The sequence below is a fragment of the Marmota flaviventris genome, chromosome 19 (genome assembly GCF_047511675.1).
Source record: "Marmota flaviventris isolate mMarFla1 chromosome 19, mMarFla1.hap1, whole genome shotgun sequence".
Taxonomy (NCBI): domain Eukaryota; kingdom Metazoa; phylum Chordata; class Mammalia; order Rodentia; family Sciuridae; genus Marmota; species Marmota flaviventris.
The window spans coordinates 7,138,313-7,150,525 of record NC_092516.1 but is presented as its reverse complement, the minus strand read 5'-3'; the positions used below and the strand labels follow the sequence as shown (position 1 = coordinate 7,150,525).

Below are 12,213 nucleotides of genomic sequence, written 5' to 3'. Positions count from 1 at the left end.
CATCCATTTTGTCTGTACCACTTGTGAAAAAAAAAAAATGCACACAAGGAAATCCATCCCATGTTACATAGGAACACAGTGTTCAAAACCAGCACATATAACTGTGGAAAAAGTCCACCCAGAGATTATCAAACACAAGTGAAAGCTAGGGTACAGCTCAGTGTTAGAGCTCCTGCTCAGCATGCATGAGGCCCTGGACTCCATCTGGTACCACAACCAAAACAAAGCTTCACCAGTGAGCAGAAACAAGAGCAGAGATTTACAGACACCCCTCAGTTTAGATCAATTAATTTCACTGAATTTCAAATACAAGAAACAGAGGCTAAGCCCAAAGTCCATTAGACGTGAACCTGTTGGTGAAGCAGGTGGTCTGACTTAGCCCAGGTAGCGGCATGACACCCTTGTCAGAACTTCTATCCTAAAGCTGAGGGCATTGAGGTGTGCAGACCCAGCCAGGCAGGATGGGGAGGTGTCCCCCTCCAGCACTGAGAGCTGCAGGCAAAAAGAGAGGAGCACTTCCTAGTGGAGAAAAGCCTCCAGTGACTCTCTTAGTGGATGAGGGGTTCAAGTTCAGCAAATTAGCACCATATTCTTGGCTAACACTAACCAAATGCCATCCTTCAGTTGTGTTAAGATAGTAGTGTACAAAGACAATTAGTAAACCAGTCATTAGTGAACACCAGCTAACACCATTACCAACATGGTCTCCAGAAGACTCCAGTGCACAAGGTGAGGTGTTATTTGCTTCTTAAAATGACCTGTTTTACTCTGGGCTTCATTCAGTTGGAAATCATTTCCATTAAGGCTCCTTTTTCACACTAAAAATTTTGCCTTTTTAAGGAAGATATGGTTGTTGGTGTCTAATACTATTCAGAGTTTATGCTCTCAAGGGTAGACAAGAAGTTATTTACAAATTAATCTAAAATATGACTTTTAATTAACTACCGGGGTTTTACGTGGAGAATGCTACAATAGCTAAAATAGTATGAAATGCTACTAAGTGGCAACTTAACAAATTACCCAAACTCTTTTAAAAAAAAGTAGTAAGGGTTGGAGTTGTAGCTCAGTGGTAGAAAACTTGCCTAGCATGTGCCAGGCCCTGGGTCCAATTCTTAGCACCAAAAAAAAAAAAAAAAAAAAATATATATATATATATATATATATATACACACACACACCACACACACACACACACACACACACACACACACACACATACAATCAAGACGTGGAGGGACTGTCTTAAAATCAGACCATTAATAAAGTTTCAGTGATACAAGGGCACACACTGAAGCCTGTGATTTATGAAAGGCTTCCAGAAGTGACGAGGGGACACTGCATTCCAGTCAAGGCCCATCTAGATGGGCAGCTGGTCTGGCTGAGGTGAAAATTCTTCCTCTATCAGGACAGGAATATAAAAAGGTCAAAGTTAAAGAAGACTTCTGGACAGAGAAGTAGATTGCTTCCTTTTCTGGAAAAGTCTGGCCAAGAAAGGAAACATCCCCATGCTTACTGTTCCCCTCCAGGCCCAGGGCAGCAAGGGACTCACCACCCACCCTCCTACTCAGTCTACGGAGGCAGCACCAGAAACTGACCTGAGTCTTCTGGAGGCTGGCCGCAGGTCTTCCTCAGGGCTGCAGGAGAACTGGCTAGGCAGGGGCAGTGCTGCACAGAGGGCTCCGGGGCGGGGCCAGCAAGCCTCTGGGGTGCAGTGGGGCGGCCCTGGAGTGTGGGAGAGCTGAGGCCTTGCAGGACATCAGGAGGGACCCAGGACTAACGGGCATGACTCTCTGGCACCTTTGGGCAGATGGAGGGTAGTTGAGCAAAATTTGGATAATAATCATAAAACACCTCTTACCATGTTAGAGTAAGTGAGCAGAATGGATTGCCAGTGTGTTACTTCAAACAGAACAGCTCTGATAGCAAAGACCCAGGGATTTGGAACACACAGGCCTTGGAAGGGAGGGGGCCTTGGCTCTCTCTGGTGCTTGAGGACATAAGTTTCTGTTTTCTATACTTTTACCCACTATGTTCTGATGGCATCCTTATGCAGCTTTGGCCCCTGGTACCACCCTTGATAGATGACTAAGCCAGGAGGAAGTACTCAGCTCAAGATCACGGTGCCAGGAGGCCGCTGGGACAGGCTGTGCTCCTTGGCCTGTTTTAACCCCCACACCTGTGCTCTTAGCCACTACACTCCTCCATCCCCTGAATCCTAAGGCAGTGAGCACCCTTCTAACACTATATCACTTCCAGAATGTCACCTTGAGAACAAGAGGGCAAAATTATCCCTTCAGTCCCCACAATTTGCTCCAGCATCCCAGCACCCTGCTTGTTGCTCTTTGTCTGTGCCAGGCCTTATGTGCAGTCTCAGTGTCAGGTCTGCAGCTGTTCCAGCTGAGCAAAGGAATGTAGAGGAAGAGATCCCAGAATTGCAAAATCTGGAGAGCTGTGTGGTTACGAAAGCTGATGCACACAGGGGAAGGAAGTGCTATAGGAAGTGCTCCCTATAGCACTCAACCCCATGGCAGCACAGAGTCCCAGAGGTGGTGACCGCCAAGACCAGGGCCCACAAAGCCCCAAAAGCTAGGCCAAGGCAGATATAGGGCTGGCCACTGGCAAAGCAACTACCTCATCCACCTGAGGTAGAACTCCTCTCTGAAGAGGGCTCACTTTGATCCTCCTGGGCCAGGAAGGGCAAGGTATACCCCGCCCTGCCCCACTAAAAAGCTTATTTGCCTACTGTTAACACATTAAACATTACACAAGTCATTGAGTATTTCAGTGTTTGTTTTTTAGGTCAGTAACTGAATGGGTATGGAATGAGTGCATATCGTGGACTGCTAATTTCTGAGAACTCTTGGTGGCAAGTAGGATTCCTCTCAAAATGGTCATTCTCATAACTGTTGTTTAAGAGCTTCTGGCCATGCCGGGCATGAGCACCAGTGGGTGCCTCTGTTTGCCAGTAAGCTGGAGGAATCCCAAGCACTTTCACTTCTTCTTTTGCTTCCCCCCCACCCCTCATTATGGGCTTGAAGTTGTCATCCAATTTTTGTCTTCTTCTGCTGCTGCTTCTTTTATTTTTGTGTGTGCTGGGAATCAAACCCAAGGCCTATACATGCCAGGTAAGTGCTCTACCACTAGGCTAACTCCAGCACTGCCATCCAATTTCTAAGTGACCATTTAAAAGATGTTTTTAATCTGCATGTATGGAGCAGAATGTGTCAGTGCTTCTAGAGGAGCTGGTGGGGAGAGGGTCCATTCCGGTGCATGGATGGGGCCCCAGAGCAAGGCAGGGATCCGCCATGCCCTATGTTCCTCTATATCTCCAGCTCTGGTGCATCTCTCTCTGTGGCAGTCTGTCTGCACAGGCTTCAAGGAAAGGAGAGGGCCTCCATAAAGCCACATGCAGACCTCCCACAGCTCCAAAAGAGAGCTGACTACTATGGCTCTGCTTACTTACCATACATATACCACACAGGGGTGCTCTGGTGGGTGACACTGGCCACACACAGTGTTCTTCCTCCAAGGAGAAGTCCTACCTTGTCCTGCTTAAAATGCTTCTAGGAAAGCATTTCACTGTCAATATAGGAATCTGCAATAGTGAGTCAGCCAGGATCAAAGGTCTGTTGGCATGTACATTGAAGAAAGCATAATAGGTACTTCATGAAAGTCTGCTAGTGGAACTTGTGGCCTTCAGGATACACAGGACAAACAGCATTTATTCATCCATGAACATCTGCCAGGGGCTTACTCTGTGATGGGCATTTGTACAAGGGCTAAGAATTTGCTAGTGAAAATGAGTGTTCTCAATCCAAGGAACTCACAATCCATAAATGCTTCTGTCTTATAACTGCTATAAATGAAGCTAGAACAGTACCACAGATTCTGGAGAAAACAATGACTTCTCTGTGTGATAATAAGACAGAGAGGGCAGAGAGACCAGTCTTGAGTTACTCATCAGGTAGGGTGGAGGTGGGGGGACTCCAGGATTATGGAGAAGTCAGAGCGGGTTGCTGTGAAAACTGAACATAGACATGGGGGTGGGAGTTGCAGGGAATGAGCCAAAAGGGGAAGCAGATCCAGCTTCACATCACCAAGGCTTCGGGTACTGCCCCCAAAGGGGGTAGGGGTGGTTCCCACATGATGTGACGTGGCAGGAAGATATATGATTTTGTCCAGTCTTTTGCCTAGTACACAATCATTTCCGGGGCGGGGGGGGGAGGAAAGAGAGTACACATATTTGAATTTTTCTAATTCAATGGAATCTGCAGATGAAATGCTCAAACACCAATAAATATTCTTTAAATAAAGAGGGGAATGCTGCAAGCACATTTGGGGGGCATGGTCCCACCTGTGAATCCTACCAGTGGTCTCCAGAGGGGGAAAGTAAGACAATACATGATAATGAAGGAATGCTCAAAACGCTACTTGTGGGCTGGGGCTGGGGCTGAGTGGCAGAGCATTAGCTTAGCACATGTGAGGTACTGGGTTCGATCCTCAGCACCACATAAAAATAAATAAATAAAATAAAGGCATTGTGGGGGCTGGGATTGTAGCTCGGTGGTAGAATGTTTGCCTAGCATGCTAGAAGTACTGGGTTCGATTCTCAACATCACATATAAATAAATAAAATAAAAAAAGATCCATCAACAGCTAACTAAATAAATAAATAAAAATAATAAAGGCATGTGTCCATCTACAACAAAAAAATTTTTAAATGCTATTTGTATTTTTCTTTTCAAAATGAGGAGAAACTGGCTTTACTCATATTTAACATGTGGATGGGCCCTTGTGCTCATCCTGATGGAAGAGGAGCCTGTGACGCATGGGGTGACATGGGCCCTCACCCACAAGTTTACTTTAGCATCTCAGGATGTTGCAGTTCACATGCTTCAAGATATCATGGTTGTGGTTAATTAAAACAAACAAAACAAAAACAAACCAAGGCACTTAAATAGTCAGAGCTTTACCATACTCTAGTGATCTGGGATGTAACCATGAATGTCTCTTGTGACAAAGTGGTTCACTGGCCAGCACGTAACTTAATTCTTCAATGAGCCAAAGAATTAAAAGAGGTAAGGATATTTCTTTGTGAAATCTGGAAACTTTTTAAAAAGTAACAAATGGCTGTAGCAGTGTGTCATTTAGCTTTTTTTCTTTTAAACAAACACATTCAAATCTGCTTCTTCAAGGAAAAGGTGACCATCTGTCAGAGTTATGGCTTTTCAACATAATCTGTGCCAAGAACAGAGTATTTATGAACACGGATGTCTGTAAAACATCCTGTGATCTGGATCATGAGTGGCCTCAGAGGCCTATGTGTTAAGACTAAGTCCCCAGGTTAGTATTATTGGGAAGTGGAACTTTAAGAGGTTTTTAGGCCACTGGGGTGTGCCTTGAAGGAGACAGTGGGACCCCAGCCTTACTCTCTTTTGCTTCCTGGCCATGAGATGAACAGCTTTTCTATCATGTCTTCCTTATACACAAGGGCCCCAAAGCAATGGGACCAATTATTTGAGTATGAAAGATCTACAACTGTTAGTCTAAATAAGCCTTTCCTTGGGGGTGGGGGGTGGGGGGCTGGGGTTGTGGCTCAGCGGTAGAGCACTCACCTCACATGTGTAAGGCCCTGGATTTGATCCTCAGCACCACGTAAAAAAAATAAATAAAATAAATGTACATATAAAAAGGAAAGAAAATACTCTAAAAAGATAAGCCTTTCCTCCTTATAAATTGTTTTATCTCAGATATTTGTTATAGTAATGCAGAGCTGACTAGTAAACTAATATAAGATGTTAAAATAATTATGTGTTTATGTGCCAAGGATTCTAGAAGAATACCATCTACATAAACACAAGAGGAAACCTCAGAAACCAGAATCTCCACGTTCCCTGACAGCCCCTGAACAAACACCAGCCTAAATTCATCAAGGGTCTTTGCATGATTGGATAATGGAACTGAAAAACAAGTACTCTGGGCTGGGGCTGTAGCTTGCCTAGCATGTGTGAGGCACTAGGTTTGATTCTCAGCACCACATAGAAAAATAAATAAATAAAATAAACTTATTATGTCCAACTACAACTAAAAATACATTTTAAAAAACGCATTGTGTCCATCTACAACTAAAAAATAAAAATAAAAACAAGTACTCTGGCACAGAAGCACAGTCTATGTACCATGTTTATCTGTAAATGCCATTAGAACTGGAACCTGAATCAAACCAGAACTTAGAACCAGGCCTTCAAATGTTAGGACTTAGTTTTAACCAAGCATTTACAAATGTGGACTTGATCACATGGCTTTCATGTTTAAGAGCATGTTTAATATGTTGGAGAAAATTTAATCATGTTGACTTCAGCTCTCAATCCTTTAATAGGTCCACATTTTTGGCTGAACACAGTGGCCTAGGAGGCTGAGGCAGAAGGATCGAAAGTTTGAAGCCAGCTTCAGCAACTTAGTGAGGCCCTAAGCAACTTAGTGACACCTGTCTCAAAAAATAAAAAGGGCTGCGGATGTGGCTCATAGGGTAAGCACCCCTGGGTTCAATCCCTGGTACTAAATAAATAAGAGGTCCACATGTTTGTATACTTCTATGTCCATGATATGTCAGGACAGTAGTAGATGGCCATCATTTATAATAAATGATATACATGAGGTTGCACATTCAAATCCTTTCACACAGAAAAGTATTCAAGAAAAACACCTGAAGACAACAGTGGCCCTTGTGAAGATGAGGGAGGCACAAATCTATAGCCATTATATAGCCATTGTTTTCGAGCCCCAGAGGCTGGGTCTGACACTGTTGTGGTTTGCTCTGCAGGCCTAGGCCACTGGGGTGCACATTCACAGCCTCTTATTCTGTCCAGGGAGGGAGGCAGCACTCTCCTTAGGACCAGAAGCTCTTGGTAGGGGTCCAAAGAGATTGTAAGCCAAATATGTGGCCCAAAGTGGGTTCTCAGGAGAGTTTCACAAAATCTGCATTGCTACCTGCCTTCATCACCCTTGTGTCCATTCCCCATGCAGCTGGCCTTTCTATCTTCCCAGGTGGAAGACATGAGGTAACAAGAATCCCCAGAGAGAAGTAACCATGGTTCTTCTGTAACAAGCAAGGCAGCAATGAGCTCATTACATGCTCCAACAAAGGTACCCATCTTCCTTTGCCTTGAGCCATTCAGGGGAACCGGCACTGCCTGCAGTGATAGGCCTTTCTCTCCCCACACAGTGCCTGTCTGCTTGGAATATCACCCAACACATCTGGCTCTGAAGCCCTATCTATCATTCCCCAGCCCACTTCTAGCCCCAGGCCCTCTGTGAAGCAGTCTCTGGTAAGCCTAGTGTAGCCGTTCTTCATTTTGGCTTCACAACAGAAGCTTCCAAGGCACTTTCAGGTAGAAACCAGTGTCTGAGGCCCACCCCACCCCCCCAGAGATTTGGGGCTCAGGAAGTTTCTGTGGGTGATTGTAATGTGCAGCCTGGGTTCAGACCTTCTGTTCCTGTTGAAGTCACCTTTCTTCCACCTCTGTACACCTGTGACACCTTTTCTAGGTGTGTCATGTGGCATTTATCTCATTCTGTCTTATGCCACAGTTACTTGTGAAAAAATCTTCTCTTTAATTCCATTCTAAGGTCCTCAAGAGCAGGGAACATAGAACCTTGCTTGTTACAGCAGTGATGGGCAGTCCCCAGAATTCTAGAATGTTGCCCCTGGATAGACTCATAGCAGAGGAGCTTTCTGCTGTTGCAGGCAGAAGGGATGCAGGAGAAACTATAAATCCAGGACTCTGACTTAGGCCTTTTAGTTGAGGCTAAATCAAAACAGGTTCCTATGAGGCTACCTGGACATGTGCTGTGAAAGGCTAGACTTTTAAAAAACTACTTGGAGCGACCCTCTCGTGCTCCAAAATGTCATCTGGTCAGAACAGTGGTAGATCACCTTAGAGAAGGAAAGATGTCATCCTGTTGGTCAGCTATAGTAAGGGCTCGATTAAAAAAAAAAAAAAACCAAAATAAAAAAATCAACTCTCTAAGCAGTTAAAACTGTTAACGGAGGAGATCCCTATGACATCCATTTTTTTTTACTGATTCTCTACTTTCTCTCATGAGGCAAGCTTTCTAAAACTGACTTACTTAGTCTTTTCAAGTTTACCAAAGGTAGCCCCAAACCCTTCTTAATTAAACGATACGGTTGCTCAGGAGAACCGAATGGAATTCAACCCCTTAAATGCTGCCTGGGTGCCTCAGTCACTAAATCCAGGAGCATTTCATGAGTGCCTGTTAGGTGCCAGGAATGCAAACACCAGCAAGATCCATCCGTGCTTCAAGGAGCTCCCAGACCAGGAGGCAAATGGGAAGACATAAATACCCTCCAAGACAAGCCTCATTGGAGTAGAGGAGGAGGGGCATTCATGCATGCAGCGAGGCCACCTGCACCCTCCGGGGCTTGCCGCTTCTGGGAGCACCAGCACGCACAGACACACTGCCCGTCGCCTGCGCCGCTGGCTCCCTCCCCTGTCCTGTCCCCCACACCCGGGCGTCTCCAACTCCCACCCGTGACGGGGGAACCCTGAGCCCGCGTGAGACTCGCAGGCGGGGGCAGGTGAAGTAGGGCAGACTACCACGTCGGAGGCACCCCAACCCACGTCGGGATCCGTCGAGACCCACGGGGAGCGTGCGGCGGGCCTGCTCCGCAGCAGCCGGCAACGCCGGCGCAGAGAGGGCGGCGGCTGTCGGTCCACCTGCTGGGCCCGCCGCACGCAGGATTCCGCAGCGGCCCGGCTGCCCGAGCTCGTTCCTGTTCGCCGATCCTTGGGCAGCTCGCAGGACTGGGTCACACCCAGAGCTGCGGGCGCCGGGGAGGCGCACCTGCAAGATCCCGCGCGGGCGGTTGGGCGCGGCGGGCTGGGGCTGGGGCGAGGTCCGGGAGAGGCCGGGGCGCGGGCGGGAAGCCCCCGTAGCTGCGAGCCAGCGCGCGAGCGGCGGGTCCCGGCAGCACTCACCGACCCTCAGCGCCGGGGCGGCGGCGGCCGGCGCGCGGCCCTTTCGCAGGGTCCCCTCCCTCGGCCTCGCAGTTCCGCTCCAGCCTCGCAGGAGCAGCGGTAGCCGCGGTGACAGCCGCGAGGCTGCCCTGCGGGGAGGGGGCGCCTGCGACCGGCTACTGCTGACCAACGCACCCGGCCGCTCAAGCTCCAGCAGGGGGCGCGCTGGCTCGCGCGTGCGCAGGGGGCCAACCCTGCAGGTGCGGGGTCCGCCCCCGCCGCCTCAGCCCTCCCGATAGCGCGTCTGCGCAGTGTCCCGACCGGTCGTTCACGTCCGACAGGGGGCGCGCCGCATTGCGCGTGCGCCCTCAGAATTCCGCGCCTGTGTGGTGACCCGGATACGGCGCCTACATCCGGCAGGGGGCGCGCGATTTCGCGCATGCGCAGTGGGCTGCCCCTGCGGATATGCGCCTCGCCTCAGGCCACCTCCTGAGTCTGCTCAGTGCCCAGCAGGGGGCGTGCGGTCGGACTTCTGAGTGCCCGGCTCCGCTAGGACGTGTAGGGCCGTCTACCCAACCAGAAGCGCTTTCGAGACATGCGTTTACACGCGGTTGAAGTAATCACGGCCGTTTTTCCAGTTCCCTTTCCTACGTCTCCTCCGGCCCTTCTTGTCACCGAGGGTCGAGTGGGGTCTCCTCAGGCAGGAGGGTCCCGGGGCCGGGGTCAATGGGGTCTCCTCGAGCGGGAGGGGGCGTGGGTCCCAGGTCGCGGGGGGCGTCACATCCCGAGGGTGGACGGCGGCTGCGCGGGGCCAACAGTCGAGGCCAGCGGGTCCCTAAGTGCCACCAGCCACACCCGGCGCGACGTCAGCGGTGAGTGAGGCACGGACAAGACGGAGGCGCGCCAGGGGTACCGTCGACCTCGCATCCCCGACCCCGGCCCCCGGGGAGGAGGGGCGAAGGGCGCGGCGGCCTCGTAGCTGTGGTGGTAACTCTCGCAGGGAAGCGAGGTCGGGCCGGCTTGGGCCCGGCACGGGGCGCTCTCTCCCGGCCTCAGAGGGCCTGCAGAGGGGCCTAGCAAGATGCTTGTTCAGCGGAGCTGTCACACTGACCTGGCCTCTGACCCCGTAGCTAGTTAGGCATGTCATTTTACCTTTCTGAACCCCAGTTTCCTATCCCTAAAGTCGAAATGGTAATGTAGCAAACAGAAAGGTTTTGTTTTTCTTTGGCTTTTTTCCCTGTGGGAGTCAGATGAGAACACGCAGGGTGGAGTGCTTATCACCAGGCCTGACGCTTACGTACTAAACAAGATGGGCACGCAGGGGAAGTGACAGCATTTATCTGGAGTGGACCATAAATGTGCTGCAAACATCTCAAAAACCTTTCTCCCTGTCATTCCTCACAGACTGTAGCCGCCCACCCCAGTAAAACCAGAATGTCTTCCCCATTCCTTGCTCACTGCCAGAAAACTGTCTGAGCCCGGCCAACGAGACCTCTTCAGCCAGCTGCTCAATCTTTCCTTTCAAACGCCAGTGCTTGCTATTTCCAACTTTAATTGGTTAGAACTTGCAACTCTGTTCAGCCCCTTCTAAATCTGACCCCAGTTCCTCAGAACCAAAACTAGGAACAGAGCTGACTGATCAGAATTTCCTTTAGATACATGAGGGTGTGGGTATTGAAGAAGAACGTTCCTCTGGATCAAACAAAGCAGATCTACTCAATTCAATGTATGTTTTTATTGTATGCTTACTATATGCAAAATGAAATTTGAAATAAAAATGTGAATAAAATGCTTATCTACACTTTAATAGAATTGAGCCCCCAACAATATATAGTTAGTAGCAAATGAAAATAATATAAACTGTGAATTGCAGGAAATCGGTATAAATACATGGAATACCTCAGGGTATTCAGAGATTATATTGTACTACAGGAACTATAACATTACTGTATTTGTATTACTGTATTTGTCTAAAGAAAGTCTCTTGCTTAAAAGTATAGTCATTTTCACAGCTTTTAACCATTTAGAAATTTTGGGGGGATGATTCGTATAGACCATTTACATATTCTAAAATTAACTTAAATTTTCATTTAAGTGTTATATGAATACATCATTGTTGAAAAAGTTTAAAAATCAAACCATGATTATCATCCCCTTAAATTTTCATCATTTAAATTTTTTCTTGTTCTGTGTTCTATTATGTAAATGGATAGATTTGTCCATAGGTGTATAGTTCTGCAGTTTTCTTTTCAGATATGTAGGCTGGACATTTGACATTGGTATCTCTCTCCAGTGTTTGGGAAATTCTCCATTAAGTGTGTCTTGGTGGAAGGTGGGGTCCCATTTCAAAGGAAGAGGTACCTCTGCAAACATGTTGCAAGTGTTTTTCTCTGCAGATTGTTATCTGGCTTTTAACATTTTTTTTTCAAGGAAAATTGTTACTGTTTGTGTTATCAGGTTCATGAATCTGTTTTTTTGATAGTTTCCAGGTTATAGGTCATGCTTACAAAACAAAACAAAAACTGTCCTCATTCTAAGGATATAAAATACCCAGTTTTTCATAACAGCACTTTTATAATTAAATGTAATATGTTCAAATCTTCATATATGTGGAGTTTATTTTGCTGGAGTGAGCTAGTCAATTTTCTCAATGGTTCAAAAAATTAATCAATGAAATTTCCAGTTCTGTATAGTAAACTTCACTCATTCTAGTTACAATTCCATGGATTTTGACAAATTCAGAGAGTTGTGTGACTGCCACCACAACCAAATTCAAACATCATCCCCCTAGATTTCCTTATGATGTCTCTTTTGTATCTGATGCTCTCCACCTTTCTCAGCAAGCGCTGGTTTTGTTCTACAACTCTATAATTTTTAAAAAATATTTTTAGTTGTTGATGGATTCAATACCTTTATTTTTTATTTATTTTTATGTGGTGCAGAGGATTGAATCCAGTGCCTCATACATTCGAGGCAAGCACTCTACAACTGAGCTACTACCCCAATCCTTCCATCTCTATGGTTTTACTAATCTCTCTTGTAGAATACTTTGTGTAGATTTCTTGGGGTTTTCTGGGAAGAGAGATACTTTCATTTCTTCCTCTTCAATCTGTATGTATTTTATTTCTTCCTGCCGTATTGCACTAGCTAGGACTTCTGATATGATGTTGAATAAGAGTAACTAGATTAGATATCTTGGTTTACTCCGGTCAAAGCATTTAGTCTTTGATCATGA

The 12,213-nt window shown here is 47.0% G+C and overlaps 2 protein-coding genes across 5 annotated transcripts in view; one reads left to right on the top strand and one right to left on the bottom strand.

Annotated features, from left to right (window-relative positions):
* Abca3 (ATP binding cassette subfamily A member 3) overlaps window positions 1-9,192 on the bottom strand; it is a 49,851-nt gene extending 40,659 nt beyond the window's left edge. The window contains exons 1-2 of one of the 4 annotated variants that reach the window (XM_027940414.2): window positions 9,000-9,192; window positions 1,596-1,797 (exon numbers count right to left, since the gene is read on the bottom strand). The gene's annotated coding sequence lies outside the window, so the exon portion shown is untranslated. The other 3 variants (XM_027940417.2, XM_071605632.1, XM_027940418.3) reach the window with 3 other exon arrangements.
* Window positions 9,193-9,593: 401 nt separating this feature from the next.
* The window catches only part of LOC114096973 (ATP-binding cassette sub-family A member 17-like), a 113,283-nt gene continuing 110,663 nt past the window's right edge, over window positions 9,594-12,213 (top strand). Inside the window, 1 exon segment of the mRNA XM_071605754.1 lies at window positions 9,594-9,850. Coding sequence (XP_071461855.1) covers window positions 9,705-9,850 — 146 coding nt within the window. The 5' untranslated portion in view covers window positions 9,594-9,704.